Source organism: Syngnathus floridae, chromosome 14, assembly GCF_059516105.1.
Source record: "Syngnathus floridae isolate MCC-2025c chromosome 14, RoL_Sflo_1.0, whole genome shotgun sequence".
NCBI classification, from domain to species: Eukaryota; Metazoa; Chordata; class Actinopteri; order Syngnathiformes; family Syngnathidae; genus Syngnathus; species Syngnathus floridae.
Genome location: NC_142426.1, coordinates 8945240 through 8963851, shown reverse-complemented (window position 1 = coordinate 8963851; position 18612 = coordinate 8945240). Strand labels below are relative to the sequence as shown.

The 18612-nt window shown below is 45.1% G+C and overlaps 1 protein-coding gene and 1 long non-coding RNA gene across 11 annotated transcripts in view; both read right to left on the bottom strand.

Annotated features, from left to right (window-relative positions):
- The window catches only part of LOC148387582 (uncharacterized), a 12135-nt gene extending 1018 nt beyond the window's left edge, over nt 1-11117 (bottom strand). The window contains exons 1-8 of one of the 9 annotated variants that reach the window (XR_015862801.1): nt 9281-11117; nt 4199-9067; nt 4030-4087; nt 3938-3965; nt 3084-3195; nt 2497-2983; nt 1823-1899; nt 103-1757 (exon numbers count right to left, since the gene is read on the bottom strand). This is a non-coding gene — a long non-coding RNA (uncharacterized LOC148387582). Of the gene's footprint in view, nt 1-102; nt 1758-1822; nt 2984-3083; nt 3196-3937; nt 3966-4029; nt 4088-4198; nt 9068-9280 lie in introns of all 9 variants that reach the window. The other 8 variants (XR_015862798.1, XR_015862795.1, XR_015862799.1 and 5 more) reach the window with 8 other exon arrangements.
- A 597-nt stretch (nt 11118-11714) lies between these two features.
- Nucleotides 11715-15236, bottom strand: LOC148387581 (uncharacterized). Of its 2 annotated transcripts, XR_015862789.1 has the most exons (5): nt 14726-15236; nt 14114-14518; nt 13250-13888; nt 12544-13156; nt 11715-12471 (listed from the first exon to the last, which is right to left on the bottom strand). XR_015862789.1 is itself a non-coding variant. In XM_088397202.1 (4 exons), exons 1-4 carry the CDS (start codon nt 15012-15014, stop codon nt 12699-12701), a joined length of 1791 nt encoding a protein of 596 aa, XP_088253328.1. In that variant the 5' UTR covers nt 15015-15236; the 3' UTR covers nt 11715-12698. The 2 variants fall into 2 exon arrangements, 1 of the variants encoding a protein (XP_088253328.1); XM_088397202.1 differs by having other exon boundaries at nt 11715-13156.
- Between the last annotated feature and the right edge of the window lie 3376 nt (nt 15237-18612).

The following is an 18612-nucleotide window of genomic DNA, read 5'->3' as shown; positions in this document are numbered from 1 at the left end:
ATGAAGAATTCAATGCTTATAATTTCTTTCTTTGTTGTAAAGTGCTATGAGCTGCATTTCTTGTATGAAAGGTGCTCTACAAATAAAGTTTTTTATTATTACCCTCTGGTCTCGCGGTCCTGTCCAGTCCCTCTCTGTGCAGGCACTCATCAGATCCAGTGCCCCAGCAATCCTGAAAGTGTATTGTGGTGGTTTTTGCAAGGGGAAAAATCTCACTAGAAAAAGAAAAAACAAAGTCATACTCCCCCCAAAACGCTGGCTGCATCTGCACCCATCAGTCTCGTGTGGGCCGCTCGTCACGGGCCAAGGTCCGGGTCTGCTCCGGCCGGTGTTGGACTCGTCTTCCGCCTCGCACAAGTGCAAAAAGACAAACGGCACTCAGTTGCATGCGGCTCACATCTGTCAACGTACTCATGACCTGCCCTTTCCCTGGTCTTGTGGGGTCAGCCCAGTCCCTCCGGGTGCAGGCTGGCGCTCGTCCCATCCGCCGCCCCGGCAACCCTGAACGGCAGACAAATAAGGAAATCAAATTAAAACTAACAAGTGCGTTGCATATTGGATTGCCATGTCACCACCTCTGGCCAGCCTTGGCCAGTCATGCATCAGGCTCCTCGTCAACACTTGGCAACTGCTTTCTTTGGGTGATTCCTTCCTTTGCACGCCGCTCACCAATCGCGGGTCTGGTGGCCTCCGTCCACCGGCTCTTTGTTTCATACATCGTCTCTTCCACCTTGCAAGACAAGCACAAAAGTCTCGCTGCGCCATCGCTTGCGCTTGCTTGCGCTTGCCGTCGCTTGCGCTTGCCGTCGCTTGCGCGGTCGCTTGCGCTTGCCGTCGCTTGCGCGGTCGCTTGCGCTTGCCGTCGCTTGCGCGGTCGCTTGCGCTTGCCGTCGCTTGCGCGGTCGCTTGCGCTTGCCGTCGCTTGCGCGGTCGCTTGCGCTTGCCGTCGCTGGCGCGGTCGCTTGCGCTTGCCGTCGCTTGCGCGGTCGCTTGCGCTTGCCGTCGCTTGCGCTTGCCGTCGCTTGCGCGGTCGCTTGCGCTTGCCGTCGCTTGCTGTCGCTTGGGCTTGCCGTCGCTGCGCATTTGGCACTCAATGAGGGCTGCACAACATTTTGGAATACCAACGATATGGCAGTATTGGGCCAGACCACAGCATTGAGCAAAGTTGTGCAAAATTCTAGGATGGAGAGGAACTATTTGATCGCAATGACATCACTTAGACCAGTTAACTTTAACTTGCATCAATGACTTATCTTCTAAACTCATTACAAATAGTTAGGAGGCCAGAAAACATGTTTCATTTGCCACATGAATAGAAAAAAAATCTTTGTTTTCCTAAAGTGCATGTCAACGACCTATACCACCATATGACGGTTTTCCAATCCAGGTGCAGCCCTACACACACACGTCACCATTGGTGTCCAAATGGTAGCCTCGGGCCAACTTGATCAACACACCACACGAATGAACGCAACACTACTTTGTAGCACAAAATATGAATGGCAACATTTCGTGATTGATTTAATGAATTTGTGTCAAAGAATTCTCAATTTGATTCAGTAGGCAGCCCTCAAACAGACATTTGGACACCGCCGGTGTGAACTAAAAAGAAAAGAAAAAAATCCATTTCACATGCTGAAGCTGCGCAGGTCGACGCCTCCAGGGAAGCGGGTCTCCCTCAGAACTCTGCTACTTCAGAGCGACGCCACAGCGGTCCGTCCACCTCTGAGCAGATGGTGTCGCGTCCCGGTCGCCATCTGCACAAACAGAAACAAATGTTAGAAACTCAAAGAGCACCCCAAGTTGTAGGTCACTTGCTTACTTGATCACAGCGGTTAGGTACTCTTGTTGACGGCCACCGGGTCGAATCGGGCCATGCACCCCCCTTTTGCGTCCGGCCTGCAAAAGGTAGAACATGCAATGAGTTGGGCGCTGCTCACATCATTAATTCTTCACCGTGGACCGCCTCGCCCCAACACCGCCCCCTACACCTAGAGAACAAAGGACGCACAGTGGTACGTTAGGCTTCGATCAAGCACGACAGTGCTAGGTTAGAAAAAGACACAATGTGACTGTCTCGCTCCAACACCTAGGGGAGAACAAAGAACACAAGTACCACAGTGGTAGGTTAGGGTTAGAGGAAGTGCAACAGTGGTAGGTTAGAAAAGGAAAATGTCAAGTCAAATTGCAAAATTGGACATTCGGGATTGGGTCGCTCCGACGCCACCCTACACCGAGAGGAAAGAACAAAGAACGCAGCAACTACGACAGTGGCAAGTTAGAAAAAGATACACAATGGTACAAGTCGTATGGCAAAATTGGACATTCAGCTCCACGTCAAAGTTCAGTTTTGTGTCCATCCATGGAACCACGTCCTCCCCCAAGTGGGCCGTCAATGGCAACCAAGCACAAGACAACGCTGGATCCAGACCAGCCACAACCACAGCGCACCTTGAAAGCAAGACTAACCATCAGAGCCCTAAACACTGTCCACACCTGCAACCTTTCCGTCGTGCACCCATAACCAAAGGCAACCACACTGCCCCCTCCTGGGCACATGATCCGCACACGTCGACTTTTGCAGCGCGATGCTTGATTCTTGACTTGATATGGCCATTGCTCCTTTGCACATGGCCATTGCTCCTTTGCTCCTTTGCTCCTTTGCATATGGCCATTGCTCCTTTGCTCCTTTGCTCCTTTGCATATGGCCATTGCTCCTTTGCTCCTTTGCATATGGCCATTGCTCCTTTGCTCCTTTGCATATGGCCATTGCTCCTTTGCTCCTTTGGATAGGCCATGGCTCCTTTGGATAGGCCATGGCTCCTTTGGATAGGCCATGGCTCCTTTGGATAGGCCATGGCTCCTTTGGATAGGCCATGGCTCCTTTGGATAGGCCATGGCTCCTTTGGATAGGCCATCGCTCCTTTGGATAGGCCATTGTGCCTTTTCATATGGAATTGTCCCATTCGGCTCCTCTTGCAGCCTACAAAAACACAGACAGCCATTAATTGTGTGCTGGGAAGCTAAAACTCGACAACCATTGTGTGTTGGGAAGTTGAAACTTGACAAAAACAGGTTTTCACCTGATTTAGGACTACTCTTCCTCAGTGTCCTCAACATCACTGAAAGGGCTCCTTCAAGAGCCTCTTACTTGCTTTGTATAGAAGGATGCTGGCTGGGCGGCAGTTTTTAGTGCTACAAAAGACAAGCAAATGATTGCAACAAAAATAGACATTGAGTCGAGTGCCAATGGCATGATTTCTTACCAACAATTATACATACTAGGAGTTTTACATTTGAAAAAAATATTATATTGTAGTAAGTTATGATAATTGATCAAAATTATAGTTCATCTTTGAATTTGATACATTCTAAGTAGAGTTTTACATTTGAAAAAAATATATAATCATCACATTGTAGTAAATTATGATAATTATTCAGGATTATAATTCATATTTTAATTTCATCATTCATCAACTCCCCGCACGTTGGACAGATGATCCAGGTTGGCGGCGTCCAAGACCGGGGAGAAAATAACCCGGGCAAATGTTTGTTGCGTAACGGAACGAGAGCGGGCGGGCGCCATCTTTGAATGGATTTGGTCCGATTTGGACATGACGTATCATATACGTTGCATTCACCAGTTTGCATTCACTAGTTTGCATGACACGGAAATGGCACACGCATCATATAAAATAATTTAAAAAATGGTTAAGTTGACTAGAGTCAAACTAACATTTCCTATAGTCAGACAAACACGCGCTTATCGGCGGCGTCATTTACGAACCGTCTACAGACAGACGAATGAAAAAAATGCTGGCCAGCATGAAAAAAAACAACCGCGAAAGACATTTAAAATACCACCAAAACGCGCAACGACGCGACGCGACGCGACGCAAAGTGGATTGTGGCGTGCCGTGTCGTGCCGTGCCGAAACCTCAAGCACTCCCTAGACAGCGAAAATCCTGCAGGAAATAATAAATGGCATCGTAAGAAACTGCAAACATTTGCTCACGGGCTACAATTTACCTCCAGGCCCACCGTCGCGGTGGACGTGACGTTGCCGAGTCACGAGAGTACGACAATCCTGCGACAAACAAAATCAATTGAAAAAAAAGGCTTGTGAGAAAAAGCAACAAAGCGTGCCGTCGTGAGAAACGGCAGGAGACGACAAACATTTGCTAGCATGCTCGCTTACCTGAGAAACCGTCCGCCGCCGCCGCCGGCCCGCGCTCGGTGGCACCTGCATATGATAACTCCTCTTGAGCGAGCACACCTGTCTTCAATTGACCTAAAGCCCTGACGTCACATCCGTCGCTTCAAATCTTCTTCTCCTGATCGTCCAACGGCGCTCGGCACACTGACGCCACTAGGTGGTCGCCTGTCATGGTGACTACTGTGGAAAGGCTTGCTTCGGACTATCCGTTGAAACTTTCAACACCGAACATGTTTTTTTTTTTAATGTACCTACACATATTGTCATATAAAATGTCTGATTTTTATGTTTTAATTGGCGAATATAAAAACAAGGAATAAGACGCCAGACACGTTTTAACATAAATGTTTATTAAAAATAATAATATCAAAAGCAAATTTCAAACCAGCAATCTAATGTGAAATTGCAGTAGATATATTGGATAACAATATTTAGGCGTATATAGGTATACACGTTATTTAAAAACGACTATAAGTGTTATACTATGACACAAGTGTTTACCAGCTCAGTGGCCTAAGAGGAGAGTGTCCGCCCTGAGACTGGGAGGTTGTGGGTTCAAACCCCGGCCGAGTCATACCAGTGACTATAACAATGGTACCCATTTCTTCCCTGCTTGGCACTCAGTGTAAGGGGTTGAAATGGGGCCCCCCCCCCTGCTGCTCACTTATACTCCGGTGCGACTTAATATCAGAGGAAGTGATAAACAACTGAGGTGATTTGGTTGCATAAGCAAGCCTAACCCTAAGCACAGCAAAAGCGAGAGCAAGCCTAACACAAACCCTAACCCTAACCCTAAGCACAGCAAGAGCAAGCCTAACCCTAAGCCTCAGCACAGCAAAAGCAAGCCTAAGCCTAACACAAACCCTAACCCTAACCCTAAGCACAGCAAGAGCAAGCCTAACAATAACTCTAGCTCTAACCCTAACTCTAATTTTGAAAGCCTAGTTACAAACTGTAATCTAAGAAACCCTAAAAGTAGTTGGAAACTCTCGTTGGAAAGCCTAACCCTAGCTTTAAAACCTAGTTCAGAACCCTGACCTTGGTTTGAAAGCCTAGTCGGACACCCTGACCCTAGTTTGAAACCTTAATTAGCGATAGCAAGACTCCTTGGAAACCCTAACCCTAACCCTAACTCTAGCTTTGAAAGCCTAGTTACAAACTCTAATCTAAGAAACCCTAAAAGTAGTTGGAAACTCTCGTTGGAAAGCCTAACCCTAGCTTTAAAACCTAGTTCAGAACCCTGACCTTGGTTTGAAAGCCTAGTCGGACACCCTGACCCCAGTTTGAAACCTTAATTAGCGATAGCAAGACTCCTTGGAAACCCTAACCCTAACCCTAACCCTAACTCTAGCTTTGAAAGCCTAGTTACAAACTCTAATCTAAGAAACCCTAAAAGTAGTTGGAAACTCTCGTTGGAAAGCCTAACCCTAGCTTTAAAACCTAGTTCAGAACCCTGACCTTGGTTTGAAAGCCTAGTCGGACACCCTGACCCCAGTTTGAAACCTTAATTAGCGATAGCAAGACTCCTTGGAAACCCTAACCCTAACCCTAACTCTAGCTTTGAAAGCCTAGTTACAAACTCTAATCTAAGAAACCCTAAAAGTAGTTGGAAACTCTCGTTGGAAAGCCTAACCCTAGCTTTAAAACCTAGTTCAGAACCCTGACCTTGGTTTGAAAGCCTAGTCGGACACCCTGACCCTAGTTTGAAACCTTAATTAGCGATAGCAAGACTCCTTGGAAACCCTAACCCTAACCCTAACCCTAACTCTAGCTTTGAAAGCCTAGTTACAAACTCTAATCTAAGAAACCCTAAAAGTAGTTGGAAACTCTCGTTGGAAAGCCTAACCCTAGCTTTAAAACCTAGTTCAGAACCCTGACCTTGGTTTGAAAGCCTAGTCGGACACCCTGACCCCAGTTTGAAACCTTAATTAGCGATAGCAAGACTCCTTGGAAACCCTAACCCTAACCCTAACTCTAGCTTTGAAAGCCTAGTTACAAACTCTAATCTAAGAAACCCTAAAAGTAGTTGGAAACTCTCGTTGGAAAGCCTAACCCTAGCTTTAAAACCTAGTTCAGAACCCTGACCTTGGTTTGAAAGCCTAGTCGGACACCCTGACCCTAGTTTGAAACCTTAATTAGCGATAGCAAGACTCCTTGGAAACCCTAACCCTAACCCTAACCCTAGCTTTGAAAGCCTAGTTACAAACTCTAATCTAAGAAACCCTAAAAGTAGTTGGAAACTCTCGTTGGAAAGCCTAACCCTAGCTTTAAAACCTAGTTCAGAACCCTGACCTTGGTTTGAAAGCCTAGTCGGACACCCTGACCCCAGTTTGAAACCTTAATTAGCGATAGCAAGACTCCTTGGAAACCCTAACCCTAACCCTAACCCTAACTCTAGCTTTGAAAGCCTAGTTACAAACTCTAATCTAAGAAACCCTAAAAGTAGTTGGAAACTCTCGTTGGAAAGCCTAACCCTAGCTTTAAAACCTAGTTCAGAACCCTGACCTTGGTTTGAAAGCCTAGTCGGACACCCTGACCCTAGTTTGAAACCTTAATTAGCGATAGCAAGACTCCTTGGAAACCCTAACCCTAACCCTAACCCTAACTCTAGCTTTGAAAGCCTAGTTACAAACTCTAATCTAAGAAACCCTAAAAGTAGTTGGAAACTCTCGTTGGAAAGCCTAACCCGAGCTTTAAAACCTAGTTCAGAACCCTGACCTTGGTTTGAAAGCCTAGTCGGACACCCTGACCCCAGTTTGAAACCTTAATTAGCGATAGCAAGACTCCTTGGAAACCCTAACCCTAACCCTAACCCTAACTCTAGCTTTGAAAGCCTAGTTACAAACTCTAATCTAAGAAACCCTAAAAGTAGTTGGAAACTCTCGTTGGAAAGCCTAACCCTAGCTTTAAAACCTAGTTCAGAACCCTGACCTTGGTTTGAAAGCCTAGTCGGACACCCTGACCCCAGTTTGAAACCTTAATTAGCGATAGCAAGACTCCTTGGAAACCCTAACCCTAACCCTAACTCTAGCTTTGAAAGCCTAGTTACAAACTCTAATCTAAGAAACCCTAAAAGTAGTTGGAAACTCTCGTTGGAAAGCCTAACCCTAGTTTTAAAACCTAGTTCAGAACCCTGACCTTGGTTTGAAAGCCTAGTCGGACACCCTGACCCTAGTTTGAAACCTTAATTAGCGATAGCAAGACTCCTTGGAAACCCTAACCCTAACCCTAACCCTAACTCTAGCTTTGAAAGCCTAGTTACAAACTCTAATCTAAGAAACCCTAAAAGTAGTTGGAAACTCTCGTTGGAAAGCCTAACCCTAGCTTTAAAACCTAGTTCAGAACCCTGACCTTGGTTTGAAAGCCTAGTCGGACACCCTGACCCCAGTTTGAAACCTTAATTAGCGATAGCAAGACTCCTTGGAAACCCTAACCCTAACCCTAACTCTAGCTTTGAAAGCCTAGTTACAAACTCTAATCTAAGAAACCCTAAAAGTAGTTGGAAACTCTCGTTGGAAAGCCTAACCCTAGCTTTAAAACCTAGTTCAGAACCCTGACCTTGGTTTGAAAGCCTAGTCGGACACCCTGACCCTAGTTTGAAACCTTAATTAGCGATAGCAGGACTCCTTGGAAACCCTAACCCTAACCCTAGCTTTGAAAGCCTAGTTACAAACTCTAATCTAAGAAACCCTAAAAGTAGTTGGAAACTCTCGTTGGAAAGCCTAACCCGAGCTTTAAAACCTAGTTCAGAACCCTGACCTTGGTTTGAAAGCCTAGTCGGACACCCTGACCCCAGTTTGAAACCTTAATTAGCGATAGCAAGACTCCTTGGAAACCCTAACCCTAACCCTAACCCTAACTCTAGCTTTGAAAGCCTAGTTACAAACTCTAATCTAAGAAACCCTAAAAGTAGTTGGAAACTCTCGTTGGAAAGCCTAACCCTAGCTTTAAAACCTAGTTCAGAACCCTGACCTTGGTTTGAAAGCCTAGTCGGACACCCTGACCCCAGTTTGAAACCTTAATTAGCGATAGCAAGACTCCTTGGAAACCCTAACCCTAACCCTAACTCTAGCTTTGAAAGCCTAGTTACAAACTCTAATCTAAGAAACCCTAAAAGTAGTTGGAAACTCTCGTTGGAAAGCCTAACCCTAGCTTTAAAACCTAGTTCAGAACCCTGACCTTGGTTTGAAAGCCTAGTCGGACACCCTGACCCTAGTTTGAAACCTTAATTAGCGATAGCAAGACTCCTTGGAAACCCTAACCCTAACCCTAACCCTAGCTTTGAAAGCCTAGTTACAAACTCTAATCTAAGAAACCCTAAAAGTAGTTGGAAACTCTCGTTGGAAAGCCTAACCCTAGCTTTAAAACCTAGTTCAGAACCCTGACCTTGGTTTGAAAGCCTAGTCGGACACCCTGACCCCAGTTTGAAACCTTAATTAGCGATAGCAAGACTCCTTGGAAACCCTAACCCTAACCCTAACCCTAACTCTAGCTTTGAAAGCCTAGTTACAAACTCTAATCTAAGAAACCCTAAAAGTAGTTGGAAACTCTTGTTGGAAAGCCTAACCCTAGCTTTAAAACCTAGTTCAGAACCCTGACCTTGGTTTGAAAGCCTAGTCGGACACCCTGACCCCAGTTTGAAACCTTAATTAGCGATAGCAAGACTCCTTGGAAACCCTAACCCTAACCCTAACTCTAGCTTTGAAAGCCTAGTTACAAACTCTAATCTAAGAAACCCTAAAAGTAGTTGGAAACTCTCGTTGGAAAGCCTAACCCTAGCTTTAAAACCTAGTTCAGCACCCTGACCTTGGTTTGAAAGCCTAGTCGGACACCCTGACCCTAGTTTGAAACCTTAATTAGCGATAGCAAGACTCCTTGGAAACCCTAACCCTAACCCTAACCCTCACTCTAGCTTTGAAAGCCTAGTTACAAACTCTAATCTAAGAAACCCTAAAAGTAGTTGGAAACTCTCGTTGGAAAGCCTAACCCTAGCTTTAAAACCTAGTTCAGAACCCTGACCTTGGTTTGAAAGCCTAGTCGGACACCCTGACCCCAGTTTGAAACCTTAATTAGCGATAGCAAGACTCCTTGGAAACCCTAACCCTAACCCTAACTCTAGCTTTGAAAGCCTAGTTACAAACTCTAATCTAAGAAACCCTAAAAGTAGTTGGAAACTCTCGTTGGAAAGCCTAACCCTAGCTTTAAAACCTAGTTCAGAACCCTGACCTTGGTTTGAAAGCCTAGTCGGACACCCTGACCCTAGTTTGAAACCTTAATTAGCGATAGCAAGACTCCTTGGAAACCCTAACCCTAACCCTAACCCTAACTCTAGCTTTGAAAGCCTAGTTACAAACTCTAATCTAAGAAACCCTAAAAGTAGTTGGAAACTCTCGTTGGAAAGCCTAACCCTAGCTTTAAAACCTAGTTCAGAACCCTGACCTTGGTTTGAAAGCCTAGTCGGACACCCTGACCCCAGTTTGAAACCTTAATTAGCGATAGCAAGACTCCTTGGAAACCCTAACCCTAACCCTAACTCTAGCTTTGAAAGCCTAGTTACAAACTCTAATCTAAGAAACCCTAAAAGTAGTTGGAAACTCTCGTTGGAAAGCCTAACCCTAGCTTTAAAACCTAGTTCAGAACCCTGACCTTGGTTTGAAAGCCTAGTCGGACACCCTGACCCCAGTTTGAAACCTTAATTAGCGATAGCAAGACTCCTTGGAAACCCTAACCCTAACCCTAACTCTAGCTTTGAAAGCCTAGTTACAAACTCTAATCTAAGAAACCCTAAAAGTAGTTGGAAACTCTCGTTGGAAAGCCTAACCCTAGCTTTAAAACCTAGTTCAGAACCCTGACCTTGGTTTGAAAGCCTAGTCGGACACCCTGACCCTAGTTTGAAACCTTAATTAGCGATAGCAGGACTCCTTGGAAACCCTAACCCTAACCCTAGCTTTGAAAGCCTAGTTACAAACTCTAATCTAAGAAACCCTAAAAGTAGTTGGAAACTCTCGTTGGAAAGCCTAACCCTAGCTTTAAAACCTAGTTCAGAACCCTGACCTTGGTTTGAAAGCCTAGTCGGACACCCTGACCCCAGTTTGAAACCTTAATTAGCGATAGCAAGACTCCTTGGAAACCCTAACCCTAACCCTAACTCTAGCTTTGAAAGCCTAGTTACAAACTCTAATCTAAGAAACCCTAAAAGTAGTTGGAAACTCTCGTTGGAAAGCCTAACCCTAGCTTTAAAACCTAGTTCAGAACCCTGACCTTGGTTTGAAAGCCTAGTCGGACACCCTGACCCCAGTTTGAAACCTTAATTAGCGATAGCAAGACTCCTTGGAAACCCTAACCCTAACTCTAGCTTTGAAAGCCTAGTTACAAACTCTAATCTAAGAAACCCTAAAAGTAGTTGGAAACTCTCGTTGGAAAGCCTAACCCTAGCTTTAAAACCTAGTTCAGAACCCTGACCTTGGTTTGAAAGCCTAGTCGGACACCCTGACCCTAGTTTGAAACCTTAATTAGCGATAGCAAGACTCCTTGGAAACCCTAACCCTAACTTTGAAAGCCTAGTTACAAACTCTAATCTAAGAAACCCTAAAAGTAGTTGGAAACTCTCGTTGGAAAGCCTAACCCTAGCTTTAAAACCTAGTTCAGAACCCTGACCTTGGTTTGAAAGCCTAGTCGGACACCCTGACCCTAGTTTGAAACCTTAATTAGCGATAGCAAGACTCCTTGGAAACCCTAACCCTAACTCTAGCTTTGAAAGCCTAGTTACAAACTCTAATCTAAGAAACCCTAAAAGTAGTTGGAAACTCTCGTTGGAAACCCTAACCCTAGCTTTAAAACCTAGTTCAGAACCCTGACCTTGGTTTAAAAGCCTAGTCGGAAACCCTGACGCTAGTTTGAAACCTTAATTAGCGATAGCAAGACTCCTTGGAAACCCTAGCCCTAACCCTAGCTCTAGCTCTAACCCTCACTCTAGCTCTAACCCTAACCCTAACTCTAGCTTTGAAAGCCTAGTTACAAACTCTAATCTAAGAAACCCTAAAAGTAGTTGGAAACTCTCGTTGGAAACCCTAACCCTAGCTTTAAAACCTAGTTCAGAACCCTGACCTTGGTTTAAAAGCCTAGTCGGAAACCCTGACCCTAGTTTGAAACCTTAATTAGCAATAGCAAGACTCCTTGAAAACCCTAGCTCTAAAAAAGAACTGGAATGCACATCACTAGAAGGACATACCGTAAATGACCTACTAAATGCGCAAGACGTTTGAAAAAAAAAACGTCCTGACGTACTTGTCTTCACGATTGTCTGTAGATTTTTAAAATGTATTTAAAAATGAAAATACAGAATTTATGTGTTTAAGTGTTCCTTAAACATGATTTGAGCTGATGTAGCTGCAGTTGCTAATGCTAGCAAGAGCTGCCTATTTTGATTTAAGTTAGTTTTGATGCAACGTTCCTTTTTTAAAATAATAATCTTACTGTTCAGTGTAACAAACCCACATACTTGATGAATGCACTTTTAATCGGTTTCATATACAAAGAAAAAACATCCCTTTTGCACAAAGAACATTTGAAAAAAATGACCAATGGCTACACAGTTCAAGGTAATACTTTGTGAGATCATCAAAAACAAAGCAATCAGAACTCCAGGTTGTGGTTCTCGTACAATACCTCGTTTTTCGCGGGAGATGCGTTCCAGAAGCACCAGCGAAAGATGACATTCTCCGAAGTAGAAACAAAATTTAAACATCACTATGTCGAAATTTCTCACACGGAGTGTTTCCTGTTCGCCATGGGTTTATTGTAAGTTATTTAGAAGTACGGTTTCCCTTGCAAAGCACTACAAAGTGTTCACCTTTGGAATTACCACACTACACTAACCCAGGGGACATGATGCATTACAAAAACAAAGTGGTTGCGCATGAATTAGCTGCTGCATTGAGGTCCAGTACACGATATTAAAGCTTTTTAAACCCTCCTTTTATGCTACCTTTCCCATTCCCTTAATTATAACCATTCCCACACTGCTGTGTGCATGCACTGTACCTTTACAGTAAATAAAAGAGCACGTGATATAAGGCAGTTCTTTTGTTCAGACAAGTGAAAATGTTTTAGATTTTACCTGCTGAATCCCACGAAGTGGCGAGGGATCACTGTGTTAGGGAAATGGTCAGCCAGGTTGATTTGTACAAAATTTGGGACAAACACTGCTTTGGCTTTGAAACAACACACCCATAACATATTCACATGATTTAACGCTGCAATAGATAGGAGAAAGGCGTTATAATCACATTTAATACATCACCTTCAAATAATACTGGTTCACTTACACACAACCAAATGAAACAGCAGCGCTTCGGATCAAAAATTCCTCAACATCATTTTAGTAGATTGCGACGGCTGTTTGTTCTCTTATTGTTTTCTGTTTCTCAAAATCAGAACGAGATGAGATCAAAGACACACAAGAGCTTGGTCAACATTCTTTCTACCAGTGGACTTTGATGTGCACTTGCAGTTTGTCGGCGTGGTCGAAGCTCTGACCGCAGACGTCGCACTTGAACACCGCGTCGCTTTTGCACCGGTGCCTCTCGAAAAGAACAAACGAGTCGAAACTCTGCCCGCACGCCGAGCAGATGTAGCAGTTTTGAGCCGAGTCGGAGGACGGCGGACCGAAGTCTGCTACGGTCCCGTCCTCGTGCGCCGCCACCATCCCCCTTCGCGAGAACGAATCCGGCATATCCATCTCGCCATTAGTGGCGTAATGGCGCCACTCGCCGGTATCTAAATAGGCGTCGCTCTCGCCCACCTCACCGTACTGGCACCCGCTCACCGGGTCGGTCAGGGTCTCCGGTCCGAGTGAGGGATCGGGGGCCGGCTTCTGGGGGCGAGTGTCGGGCATGGGCTGCGTGAGGGGATGCGGCCCCTGCGCTTCCTTGTTGGTGTCTGGAAACAAAAGAGAAATGCGACGCACTTAAGTCAATCAGCTTTTTCGTTTCTGTGGCGTATTTCCATTTTGCAAGGTGTCATGGCCCGAACCATTCCTGTGCGTCTTCATGTGGCACTTGAGGCTGGACTTCTGGTTGAAGCATCGTCCGCAAATGTGGCACCCGTAGGGCTTTTCGCCCGTGTGGATGCGCAGGTGTCGCTCCAGGTGTCCGGCACGAACGAACATCTTACCGCAGTACGAGCAGTAGAAGCATTTCTTGGGCCGGAACTCCCGGTGAAAGGAGCCGGTGCGGTTTTGGTTGTGGTCGGACGGCTCCCATGGCGGACCGGTGGCGGACCGGGGGTCTGGCAGCTGCGATGACATCACGAGGTTGTTGTTGTTTTTGCCATAAGGTTTTCCGGGAAAGACAAACGTACGGCAAGAGGTCTCGGCGTGAGCCGAGATGAGCAGAGCAACTGCCGGGACCTCTCCGCCATTCTGCGGCGACCGATCGTTTGTCCCGTCACATAAAGATGATGACTTTTGCTTGTCCGCCGCTTCCCCTTCAGGCTGCGTCACGCTCTCCTCCATGGGCTCCGATTTGACCGCTGCAATATGAGACGATTCCGGACGGTCGGTGGAGACCCCCTTGGACACCGACGTGATGTTGCCCTCTGCTGGATGATGGGTGTCGGGGCTCGAGTGCTGCGTCGGGGTGTGTTGGATGTCAGCTGGCGCCAACTGAAGAGCTGCAAGGTCAAGTTGTTGACTTAAGACTGAAAGAGAGCAACTTGAGGCAAAAGTTTTTACTCCAAGCAAGAAATTCTGATTAATATTGCAGTGGTGAGATAAGAGTTCATCAGATGAATTGATCCATTGTCAATCTCAGGACACTGGTCCAAAAACACCCACTGCTGTCAACTGAAATTGTGAACCTAAAGGCAGGATTTGAACACAAATGGCCTGTGACTTACATCTCTGGTGGATCTTGGTGTGCTCCTTGAGGCTGCCCTTCTGGTTGAAGCGTCGCCCGCAAACGTCGCAGCGGTACGGCTTTTCCCCCGTGTGGATCCTCTTGTGACGCTCCAGGTTCCCGGAATGCTCAAAATATTTGCCGCAGAAGGGGCAGGGATAACCTCGCTTGAACAGCAGCCGGTTGACCATTCGCCGCCGTATGTTGCTATACAAGTGGCGGTGCGCCCCGCGGCCGGCAGTTCCTGTCTGCCGCTCGTCCGCCAAAATTTCACCCAGGTTTTCCCGTGGTCTTTCCGTCGGCGGACCGGGTTGATTGCAATCGGCCGGTTCCACAGGTTCCTGCTTCACAACGACATCGGGAAAGTCACTTTGGAGCTTTTCGGGCTTCTCAGCCTTGGCGACACCTGTGGACGGACGAGATTGTTTCCGGACTCAGTAATTGAAATATTACAAGAATATGAGTTTATATGAGCATCATATACAGCCCAAACGTGATGTCTCGGCGTCAAGCAGAAATTTCCACGGAAAACTAAATGGTCGAATGTGTATGAATATGTGCACATTGAATGTGCAACCTTAAATGGTCTGTGGGTCAAAACTAAGAAACATACTGCCATCATCCAACGAAGCTGCACCGAGTGGAGCGCACTCCAACCGGGGTGCGAGCTGCTGCTGCGCTCCCCGCAGGTTGTCCGCCATGCGATGGGCGGCTCTCAGCTCGCCGTGCAGCACCTCCACGCTGCTCCTCAGCCGCCGAATCTCGTGTTCCCGCTGGGTCACCTCCAAGCGCAACACCACCATGCCGTCCTCCACCACTTTGGTGATCTGCGCCGCGGCGGCGTTGCACAGAGCGGTGATGATGGAGCCGATCTGGCTGTGAAGAGCCGTGCCGCTCGACATGACGGCGCCGTGGGGTCACGGAGAAAACAGTCTCAAGCACTGGGGGGGAAGTGACACTTGGACGGGGTGGTCGACTTAGTTTGGCCTGGGCATCGTGTGTGATGTTTACCGCTAGCTGACTAGCTAATTAGGTGTAAACACAAGTGCAGGTTGGGCCGGAAATCGTAGTGAACGTCATACCGTAAAGCAGCTCAAAATGACGTTATGCAACTTCGCAACGCTCGATGCTGTAAAAACCAGCGCTGAGTGGAAATGGTGCGACGATGTCGCTTGTTTATTCAAAAAAAAAACACTTCCCCAAAACGTATTTTTTAAATTACATGTATTATTTTAGCGTGCAATCAAAAGGAACTAACTACGTCCCGCAGCAGAGATGTTTGTTTTTACAAATACGACTGAACGACACAATACAAAAGAAGAGGCCAAACGGAATTCACAAGCGCATTTATGAAAAAAAAAAAATCTTGTACATCTCCATTCATCCTTTGACATAGGATGCATTTTCACAGATGTTTGTCGATGTCTATTTTGAAATGAACTTCTCAAAATATTTTTGGGGGGGGCAGGTAAGGGAATTTATCTGGCTCTTACATTGATCTTATCGATAATTTTAATTATTTTCTCTTAATGGTTGATAAGGGACATCATGTGTGGGGTGAAGCGTGACTTTATTTTAAAACCGGCACACCTTGCTACACAGGTACCTGTGACTTCGTTTTATATTGTTGTCTAGCACCCCCTTGTGGTGCCACTTGTCACGAGTAATTGATAAAAACATCAGGATTACTATACAATTGTGATTTATAATGGAAGTCAATCTGACCAAATGTGTCACTTATATGCATTTCAGTATTAAGTGACATATTTCCTAACTGCAATGGTTTAAAAAATAGCAGCCTGGTATGCTTTTGATCATTGACAACACCCTGAGTGTAATTTCAGCACCATAGCTGCTTTTTTTTTTTTAATGCTTTGTGTTTGATTGAGAAAAAAAAAACAAATACGTCAAAAAGCCTCAAATAGAACCATGAGGGTTAAGGCTCCAGTAGTGGAAAAACCTGCTGGCCTAACAAGTCGACAGGTTGATGACAATGGCAGTTTACAGAGATTTAAAAAAATCACAGCCAAAATAAAAAAAGACAAGCTTTACTACGGGGAATTTTGCAGACAAAAGTGACGAAAGAACTGGCTGCCACTTTTTCCATGGCATGGTGGTCCAGTTCCACCGGTCTAGTATGTTTGTGCATCACTTGAATTTGACATGTATTTCGACACATGGGGTACAACATGATGTAAGGACGCAATATTTTCAAGTGGAACATTTCGATTTGGATCCATTTGATGTCCTCACATCTTTGAAACCAAAACCAGTATTCCTATTCAATTCGTGTTTCCCTCCACATTTTTGTTTGGTTCTTCTTTTAGGTTCTATTTTGAATTGATTTCACTTCATTTATTTATCCATGCTGCAATTTGAATTTGTAATTTGATTGTTTTATTGTTTCGTTGTGAACCTTTTTTAATGAAACCAAATAAGTTTCTTTTCGGTCAGTGTTGCAGAAGCATGTAGCACAATATTTGTTTAATCGCGCTATCAAAAAATGTGTCGCAAAAATCTGAAACGCCTGAAATGTTATTTCAGATTTCTCATTTCCAGCAATCAGCATCCGAACTTGTTCCTTTCTCGTACTTGGTGTTAGCACACAGCACGCTTGTGACGTACATGCATTGTTGCGTTAAGATCAAGTTTTTCTTGTTGCCCAAAACTAAGTAGTACTGTATATAAATTGGCACGCTGTACTCACAATGGAATCCAACCTGTTCGGGCGTAAATTTGTAGTCTTTGATTTGGCCATAAAGGCAAACATGTTTGCTTTGCTGTTTATAAAATGAAGGCTCAAAATCCTCAGATCAGTGGCTTCAATTATACTTAATTGTCGTTGATGCGATCAGAAATTCACTTCGAGTCCATTAAAACATCACGCGTGGCTACAAAAACTTTCGACAATGACTCCAATTTGTCTCAACGGTAATGTTTACAAAAGCAGGTAGACGAGGTTTGTCAAAAACTCAACTCGGTGCGAAGAATTTCCAGACGAGGCCCCCAGGCCAAGTCTGGAAACAAAATGGGAAATTTCAATTTCAGAGCAAATTCAATTTCAATGGCATTTGATGTTGATTGCCTTTCCTTTGTTCTACGTTACGTTCGTAGAAGCCTTTGATGCTTGCAAAATATGAACGTTAGGGTCATTGGAGGATCCGCACTCAACAAATTGCTCAACTTTGTTTCATTCAAGTCTGATGATGGAAAAAAATTTGCATGTTTGGTGGAAATTGTTGCAAATATATTTGTGTGTGTGGGGAGGTTGCATAATTGACGGTTGATGTCGCGCCTCTCACCATGAGCAGCTAATCTGAGCTATTTTGTTGTTTTTTTCTGGCTGACCTCACACTGACATCCATGACCCCATTTTTGACACAAAGCATTGTTTCTTTTCACATGAGGAAAATATGAACAAAACAAGTTTTTTGTTCCATAAGGCATCTGATGGTCGAAACTCGCTCATCTATTTCCTCTTCGGTTAATGTCAGAGGAATGCATGATGGCTTGGCCGCACAAGAGTTGGCATTGTTGAGTTTTTTTGTGCGTGAGTCATCGCAGCCTGAGATCGAGGACACCGTGACTTGATTGACAGCTGGTATTCTCACTTGGCAATGTCAACTGGCTTGTTGGTATTTTCAAAAAAGATATCCACCTTATAACAAGCAGTTAGCGTCTACTTACCTGCTAACAGCAAGACGCACCACGGCGAAGAGTCGGTACAATAACCTCGATTTTGTGTACTGAAGATATTTGGGCTTTGCTGTGGCCTAGTGGTAGAGGGTCCGCCCTGAGACTGGAAAGTTGTGCGTTCAAACCCCGGCCGGGTCATACCAAAGACTATAAAAAATGGGACCCATTGCCTCCCTGCTTGGGACTCAGCATAAAGGGTTGGAATTGGGGGGTTAGATCACCAAATGATCCCCGGGCGCAGCACCGCTGCTGCTCACCGCTCCCTTCGGAGCAGAGATAAATTTCACCGCACCCAGTTGTGTGTGTGACAATCATTGGTAAATAAAAATTAAATTAGGCGGAAGATTTTGAAGTCATTAGCAAGCTTATCGTCGTTCACGGAAAGTCACATAACTAAAATTGGGGGGGATATTTGCCAAACAAAGTGTTTCTCTGATGAATTTGTACTTTTGTTTTGGAGTCAGCCACCCTCTCTGTACGTTCCTGACACATGACATAGTTTGATGTCATTTAAGAAATGCAATAATTATCTCGCAATATCAGTGTTGGTAGAAAAAGCTGAAAAGGATAATAATTATTATTTCTGATAAAATATGACTAAGTGGACATTATTAAATTCCCTTCTAGCCAAATTATATACAGTACTTCTGTTTGGCGAGCGAGCACTTGAGTCTGCTTCACGCACACGTGACTGACTGCATCAGGGAAAAAAAACCTTTGCGTCATTTCTGCCCTGTTGAAGAAATGAAAAAGTACCTTGCAGGCAGGTGAGTGTCTGCCAGGTGCCACGCCTTAGCTCCATCA

Coding starts and splice junctions, on each gene's coding strand:
- LOC148387581 (XM_088397202.1), bottom strand. CDS start 15,014: ATGTCGAGCGGCACGGCTCTTCACAGCCAGATCGGCTCCATCATCACC. Junction 13,889..14,113: donor CACCAAGATCCACCAGAGAT/GTAAGTCACAGG, acceptor TTGACCTTGCAG/CTCTTCAGTTGGCGCCAGCT. Junction 13,157..13,249: donor CATGAAGACGCACAGGAATG/GTTCGGGCCATG, acceptor TTTTGTTTCCAG/ACACCAACAAGGAAGCGCAG.